The 9104-nt window shown below is 33.6% G+C and overlaps 1 protein-coding gene across 1 annotated transcript in view; it reads left to right on the top strand.

The window, feature by feature from the left end:
* The window catches only part of LOC119595271 (ER membrane protein complex subunit 1-like), a 2845-nt gene extending 832 nt beyond the window's left edge, over positions 1-2013 (top strand). The window contains exons 3-6 of the mRNA XM_037944429.1: positions 305-312; positions 408-533; positions 661-856; positions 970-2013. Coding sequence (XP_037800357.1) covers positions 305-312; positions 408-533; positions 661-856; positions 970-1094 — 455 coding nt within the window. The 3' untranslated portion in view covers positions 1095-2013. The remainder of the gene's footprint in view (positions 1-304; positions 313-407; positions 534-660; positions 857-969) is intronic.
* Positions 2014-9104: the final 7091 nt, after the last annotated feature.

Here is a 9104-nt window from a genome sequence, read left to right as displayed (position 1 = left end):
CCTTTCAGTTGGTTGATAGATTAAAATAATTTATCTTTTCCTTTTTCCACAGCCAATTTTTGGAAACAACTTTTTGAACCCCCCATTGTTTGATTGTTCTTGGCTTTTGTTTCCTTGCCATTAATGTTGGGATAAATGGCCACCCCTGATCGATGTTTTCATTCCAGGGGGTATATTTGGAAGTCTAAAATGTGTTTTTGGAAAAGTTTACTATTTATTAGACCTATGTTATATGTCTAAAGGGGGTTCCAATAATTTTAGGGATTAAAGTGTATGCTAAATGATTAGTTTAAAATTGTTTCAGGAAAAAGGGTGCTTCTAATATAATTTAAATTAATACTCAGAAATTGTATTGAGACATGTAAAATGTGATATTTTTTGAATGACTACCTTATTTTCATACCCAGGTTGGTGCCACTAGGAAACTGGTGCATGTTCACAGCTCAGGACTGCATGTAGTTCGAGATCTTACTGGGAGCAGAGCTTCTGCAATAGCTGACTCTGTTCTGTATACAATCACTCAGACTGGAAGGGTGAGCTTTTTTCTTTTCATCTTTTGTCACTATACTTTTTGTGATTATTTAATTAATGAAAAGGAATTTTGTTAAAATATAATTTTGATTTCCTCTTCAGACATTAAATGCTCCTCTTATATTGCAGTTGGTAACCATTGAAGCTGTGGAACTTGAAACAGGCAATGAACTGGGAGATCAAGGGGTTGAGGTGGAGCTGCCATTCCAGTCTGGCACTATCCTTTCTCTAGTAGTCCACCGATTTGAGCGACGCAGTGGTGGCATTGCCTTGCGTGCATTTGTCTCATGCTCGGATCATGCTCTCCACCTCATCAGTAATGCAGGTTTGTAGACTCTGGTAATACTATTATCCTTATATTATATATTTGCTTCTATTAAATTGAGATTGTGTTTGAAAGTTTGCATTTTGAAACTTCATCATGGCAATTGTCTCCAGGAGTCATGTGGTCTCGAGAAGAAGCCCTGTCCACAGTGCTTGCTGCTGAAGCTGTTGATCTTCCTGCTGATGGAAACAACATCAATTACCATGATCACTTGTCTCCTCATGCAGGTCAGTTTTAATTTTTTTTTTTGGTTTATTTTGTTTGTTACCATTTTTCATTTTTTCTCTGTGGTTGTGAAAATGTCTTTGAATGAAATGGATTAATTTTCATCCTTTTTTTTCCCTTTTCTACTTTGCAGTATGGAATAGTTATTTTTAAAAATTCGTACTTGGAGTTCTGTGCCATATAAGTCTGCAGATCTCTGATTTTACTAGATTCTATAAGCCACATACTGTTATCTGTAATTTGTAAGCAGTCTTTCCTTGTTTGACTATTTTTTTTAATTTGATACAATGTTAAGGAAATATTTCACAGTCTGTAGCTCTATTTAGTTTACTGACTTTGAAAAATGGTAGAATTTTAATTTAAATGCATTTCATATTTATTATGGTAATTAGCCCCTTTGGTCTGGATGATGTGACCATCACATCATGAAAAAATAGATTTGATGGGAGAGTAGCATGAACATGTCATCATGGGACAATTTTACTGTAGGATGGGTGATGTGAATTTGCCATTGTGATGGTTTTGGCTGAGGGCCAGGATAATTTGGAGGACTTGCCACAAATGCACTCATTTGGCATTTAGAAAGGGGCTTTATGCATTATTTCTATTGATAAATGAGACATGACTGAAAAAGCACCTGCTCCAGGGTGGATGCCATTTCCATGCTCAACATCCTATTGCTGGCCACTGTTATTGGCAGGGCAGGTTGTATTACAGAAAGCTGAATATTATGAATAAAAAAAAGAAAAAGAAAAAAGAAATAACAAATGCTACTTATTGTTATTATTCTTGCACTGAGATATAGACTACCTAGAGAGGTGATACGGAGTTTGTGCAAGAAAACAGTCTGTTACCATCTAGTTAAAGCTAATCCAGTAACAAAAATGGACATTGGAAAATGTCAAAAAAAAAAAAAAAAAAAAAAAAAAAAATGCTTATGCATTAAAAGAACAGATAACATTGCAAAGGGGAGGCATAGAATCTTGTCACGGCACATGAGTGTGTGCTTGGTCTACAAATTATGAACCTGGCAGAGTGGCTACTCATGAAGCCTAATGCCCATATTTTGGGCTATGTGATTGCCATGAAACAACCGGATCCAAGGGGTTGGATGCAGTTGATTCAGATGATAACATCTGGTACATTTTAACATTTTTGTGAATGTAAATCAGAATAGATTGACTAAATAAGGTCATAAGTGTATTGTGCCATCTGATATTCAAAGTTTTTGTGAAGATCATGTTATATTGTTAATATTACCAATATCCTTGTTGGTTTCTTGATAGATATATAGGTACAACTTCCTCAACCTAAAGAGAGTCAGATTTAATATTCTATTAGGTATATTTTTTAGCCATTTGTTTATTTATTGAATTATATGTTTATTACTATTATATATATATATATATATATATATATATATATATATATATATATATATATATATATATATATATATATATATATATATATATAAAATTTTTATACAAAAGACAGTGAGTATGATTGGTTTAGTTATCCAGCATTTGTTTATTAGATTTGAGAAGGTACATTACTAACCAATCTGAGCCTTTTTATAGCATTTCTAGGCCCAAGAACAAGAAGGCCAATATCCTAAAGTCAATGTTGAGAGAAACACCTCTAAAAGTTTGCTCTTTCAACCCAGTGCCTATGGGCATGGCATGTATGTACATGCCATGCCCACTGTGAGTTTACTTTATTAATTTTTTTTTACACATAGATGGCTATACTTGTACTAAGTCACCAATAAGCCAGTTACGATTACTGCTTACCCTTTTCCTTGATTTATGAAAATATTTTACACTATCTTATTTTGCTGTTACTAATGTCTATAACATTATAGTAATTATAATGTCTGTAATACAAATAACACCATCGATATTCATAGCATTAGTAATGTTTTTCCTGCCAATTCAAAGAAAGGTGAATTCAGATAATATTCACAAGGTCTACTAATTGACTCTTTTGTGGCTAACCACTAGCAGTCACCGATGTGTAGACATAAAAAAAAGAAAAAAGAGTGTAGCATTTTCCCCTGCAACATTGGGTTTATTGAAATTCATCAAATAATATTCATGAAATGAATTTTTTTTTTGGTGACTAAACAAACTGTGTTGCATTAACCCATTCCTGACGGGTGGCATGTACGCACATACCATGGCATGGCGGGACTATCTGCCGGGGGCATGAATGTACATGCCATGTTGTATGTATGGAGATGCCATGAGTTATTTTTTGTTACAATCACTTTCTCATTTTTACTATGCAAAAAAAAAAAAAAAAAAGAATTGCAACAAAACGATGATTTCAACTCCATGATGCCGCACACTGCTTATTTTATTCAGACTATAGACTGAATAATAATCAACTATGGAGTCTATAACAACAAAAATACCCTTCAGTCTCGATTTATCAGGAAGTTTGGCAAGTAGAGACTTTAAAAAATAACGAAAACTGAAAATACAACATATCTTCGTAGTATTACGAAGAAACGGCATGGGATGCTGGTATTTAGCATGAGTGGTCGCGCATGCTAGGGCGACGATATAAGCCCCCGGCAGCGAGTCCTGGGCCACTATGAATACTACCCGTCGGGAAAGGGTTAATAATTCTGTAATCAATTCACACTAGCTTTTTTTTTCTCTCTGTAACTGTAACATCTATTACCTGTATACTGAAAATGGCATATTAACTAAGGAAAATATAGAGTATAAAAGTGGCCAACCTGAAGCTTTATGTTGCTATGTACTCAAAATGCAGCCATTTATTGTAATTAATCCACTGAGATATATGATTTTCATTGAATTAGATTTTGAAGCAATACTCTTTCGGCATCCCTAATGTACTGATGACATTTACCTTTAAAACACTTATAAAACCAAAACATTTCAGTTCAGTGGTAGGCTTATCTCAAAACTGGCATATTTAAGCATTGGCCCATTTTGCTCTAAGCCCAGAGGAATTTACAATATTCAGTTTGAAGAGCAATTTCTTAACTGAAAGAGAAGACCAAGCATGAGGAGTTTGACAGATGGAAAACTCCATTTCTCTGTCTTAGTGTGTCCAAATAATTAGCATGAACTGAATTAATATTCACCGGAATATGCAACCAAAACATGCAAGCAATCCACATGCTAACTCCTCCTAGTTCCTCCTTGTCTGTGCCAGCATCACTCAACAAATCCTGAACTTGAAAAACAGGAGCAACAGTGGAATATGAGGGTCAGGAGTTAATATTGTTAGATCCCTATAGACAAAGAAAAAGAGTGTTCTGTCCTCCTCCTCCTGTGCCCTCAAGGTTTGATGCAAAACCTGATAAAGCAACTGAAGAATGGGAAGAAAATGAAAGAAACACCAGTGTAATGCACATGACATATAAAGGAATATCCAGGAGTAATCTCACCAATATCTTATGTGTAGTGTAATGTTGAAGCACACGCAGGTGCCCATTCTGCATGCCACTCTGTATGACTGCTGTGGTCATGCTGTGAGGGAACCATTGGACTGTATCTAAAACATCTTGTATCCACCAAATAAACACCTGACAGTGGCTTCATCCATTAGATGCAGAGGCATTTGATTGTAATCCAGTTTAGTTGTGAAAGAGAGGAATGGGTGTTCTGCTTGCTCTTGAACATCACTTGATTACGGCAATCTGTTATTTGCATTTTTTTTTATTTATTTATTTTTTTTTTTGTGAGCGTGTGTGTGTGTGTGTGTGTGTGTGTGTGTGTGTGTGTGTGTGTGTGTGTGTGTGTGTGTGTGTGTGTGTGTGTGTGTGTGCGTGTGTGCGTGTGTGTGTGCGTGCGTGTGTGCGTGTGTGCGTGTGTGTGTGTGTGCGTGTGTGCTTCTGTGCGCTTGTGTGTGTGTGCGTGTGAGCATGCAAATGTGCACGTGTGCTTATGTGTGTGTGCATGTCCATATGCGTGTGTTTTTGAACGTAACTTTTATATATGCACACTTTTTATTGTATGTATAATAAAAAACACAAATGTTATTTTCACACTACAGAAAGGAAGCTTGAATCATCTACAGATGTGGTGTTATCGTTATTAAATGAGTTTTCAGATAAAAATGTTGTATGGTTCTGTACAATTTCTCCAGTGTATCCTTCATGATTGAGGTATCAATCATCCTTTAATTTTTATTAGAAAAAATTCCTTAACCCTAAATAAGATATATATATATATATATATATATATATATATATATATATATATATATATATATATATATATATATATATATATATATATCAAAAGAAATTGGTACAAAATAATTGATTATTTACATAATTAAAGTTAGTAACAACACTTAGAACTTTGAATGTTATTAAACCATTGATGCTGGGAACATGTAATGGCCACTGTAGTTTTGTTTTGGTTTTGTGAGTTGCCTTCACACAGTCACCAAGAAGTCAGTTAGGCCTGTGTGACCTTATCTGATCTCTCCATTTCCTTTAGTTTTTGCAGTTCTTTTTTCCTAATAATATTGATACTTGTATTATTATTATTATTATTATTGTTATTATTATTATTATTATTATTATTATTATTATTATTATTATTATTATTATTATTATTATTATTATTATTATTATTATTATTATTATTTTGTTACTGTTATTGTTATTGTCATTGTCATGGTCATGGTCATGGTCATGGTCATGGTCATGGTCATGGTCATGGTCATGGTCATTGTCATTGTCATTGTCATTGTCATTGTCATTGTCATTGTCATGGTCATGGTCATGGTCATGGTCATGGTCATGGTCATTGTCATTGTCATTGTCATTGTCATTGTCATTGTCATTGTCATTGTCATTGTCATTGTCATGGTCATGGTCATGGTCATGGTCATGGTCATCTTCTTTGTTATTATTAGTGACTTTATGATTATTATAATGTTATTAACAATGCAATGCTTATAGCACTGAAAACATAAATACATAAATTCATACATATATACATACATATATACATACATATATACATAAATATATACATACGTATACACCTACATATATACATATATACATCATCATCATCAATAACGGTATGCTCATGTCTGAGCAGCCGTGGACCTCTCCACCATCCTTCGCCACTAAACTCGATCTTACGCTTTTCTTTCCACTTGTACCATCGACAGCCCGCAAATATCTTTGATATTGTCGCTCAGTCTTGTCTTCGGTTTGCCTCTTCCTCTGTTTCCTATCACCATCCCTGTCAGCAAGTTTTTCTCAATACTTTTACTTCTCATTACATGACCAATAAACTTTAATTTCCTCCTGTTCAAGATGTCCAACAGCCGGTCTTTACAATTTATTTTTCTCAGCACTTCATCATTCGTCTTCTTCTCTGTCCTGCTAATACGCAGTACTCGTCTGTAACACCACATTTCAAAACTATTGATCTTTTTCTTGTCTATCTACTTCAGCACCCAACACTCAGAACCATATGATGCAATTGGGAAAACTAATGAGTTCAATAACCTCAGCTTTATCCGTAAGGTAATGCTTCGGTCTTTCCAGATGTTATTGAGAGCAATTGTGACGTTTTTGGCAATGGTAATTCTTCTTTTTATCTCCGGTGAATCATCATATGTATTAGTTAAAACAGCTCCAAGATAAGTGAACTCTTTCACATTTTCCACAATCATTACATATATACATCATCATCATCAATAACGGTATGCTCATGTTTGAGCAGCCGTGGACCTCTCTACCATCCTTCGCCACTCAACTCGATCTTGCGCTTTTCTTTCTACTTGTACCATACACAAATGAAAATCCACACACTCACAGACACACACACACACATGCACTCACACACATACGCGCGGACAAAACCACTAACTGAGATTAAGAAAGGCAAACTCCAACTTGATACAGAAATCAAGACCAAATCGTCTGTGTTTACTTCAAATACAACTCCTCGCTTTGTCAACTTCTATGATTTTCGACTCCGTAACTCTTTATTTTCACATATATACATGCATACATATATAATAACATTTTGTACATATATACATAATAATATATAATATATATATATATATATATATTATAATATATATATATATATATATATATATATATATATATATATTATCTATATACATATAATATCATATTATATATGATATACATATCTATATAGTATATATATCATTTATAGTATATATATATATTATATATATCATATATATACTATATGTATATATATATATTATATATATATATCTATATATATTATATATATATATTATATTATCATATATAGTATATATCTATGTATATGCATGTATATATGTGAAATAAAGGTCGAAAATATAGAGTTGAAAAGCGAGGATTTGTATTGAGTAAACACAGACGATTTGTCTGATTTCTGTATCAAGTTGGATTATGTCCTTTATTAATCTCAGTTAGTGGTTTTGTCCGCGCGTATGTTGTGATGCATTGTGTGTTGTGTCTGTAGTTGTGGATTTCATTTGTGTATGGTACAAGTAGAAAGAAAAGCGAAATCGATTGATGGAAGATGGTAGAGAGGTCCACGCTGCTCAACATGCATACTTATTGATGATGATGATATATATGTAATGATTGTGGAAAATGTGAAAAGTTCACTATCTTGGAGCTGTTTTACTAATACATATGATTGATTCACTGGATATAAAAGAAATTACCATTGCCAAAACGTCACATTCTCTATAACATCATGAAAGACGAAGCATTACTTACGGATAAAGCTGAGGTTATTGAACTCATTATTTTCCAATTGCATCATATGGTCTGAGTGTTGGTGACTGAAGTAGATAGACAAGAAAGATCAATATTTTGAAAATGGGTGTTACAAGATACTGCGTATTACGGAAAGAGAAAACACGAATGATAAGCTGAGAAAATAATTGATAAAACCGGCTGTTGGCATCTTGAACAGGAGGAATTAAGTTTTATGGTCTTGTATGGAGTAAAGTATTGAGAAAACTTGTGACTGGATGGTGTAGGAAGATGAAGAGGCAAACCGAAGACAGACATGAGCGACAAATCAGATTTGGGGCTGTAGATGGTACATGAGAAAAGCTAAGATCGAGTTAGTCGAATGATGGTGGAGAGGTCCACGTTCTCGAAATGAGATCCGTTATTGATGATGCTGATGTTATATGTATATATGTAGTGTATCACGGTAGATAAAAAAAATATTAAAACTATAATGTATGAATAATATGTATAGATAATACTGTATGATAAATGTCTGATTTTATGTATAATATATGTTAAAATTTTTGTATTTAGTTTTCAGTGCTAATAAACAATATAACATTAGTTTAAATTTATAATACAAAAGTCACTAATAATAACAGAAGAAGATGACCATGCCATGACCATGACATGAACATGAATGAAATGACAATGACACTGACACAGACAATAAATTGACATGACATGACTGAAGAAATGACCTGACCATGAACCATGACCATGCCATGCCATACAATGACCATGACAATGACCATGACATGACAATGACAATGACCATGACTCATTGACGGCATGCCATGACCATGCCATGACAAGCAATGACAATGACAATGGATGAATGACCATGACAATGACCATACGCATGACCATGACCTGACCATGATACCATGACCATGAATACCATGACATGACATGACAATGACATAACATAAGTAACAAAGTATAATAACAGTATATATAAATAACATAACATAAATATATAACTAATAATGTACATAATAATAATAATAACATAATATAATAATATAATATAACAATAATCAATATAATAATACAATGACAATATTATTAGAAAAGAACTGCAAACTAAGGAAATGGAGAGATCAGAAAGTCCACACAGCCTAACTGACTCTGACTGGAATGACTGCCAAACCAACAATACATGCCATTACTCCAGCACAATGGAATACTCAATTCAAGTTTTACACTATAATGACAAAATAATGAAAACCCTCCTGAAAA

Source organism: Penaeus monodon, chromosome 35 (genome assembly GCF_015228065.2).
Source record: "Penaeus monodon isolate SGIC_2016 chromosome 35, NSTDA_Pmon_1, whole genome shotgun sequence".
In the NCBI taxonomy this organism is placed as follows: Eukaryota; Metazoa; Arthropoda; class Malacostraca; order Decapoda; family Penaeidae; genus Penaeus; species Penaeus monodon.
The sequence above is the reverse complement of the archived record's forward strand: the minus strand, read 5'-3'. Positions and strand labels throughout refer to the sequence as shown.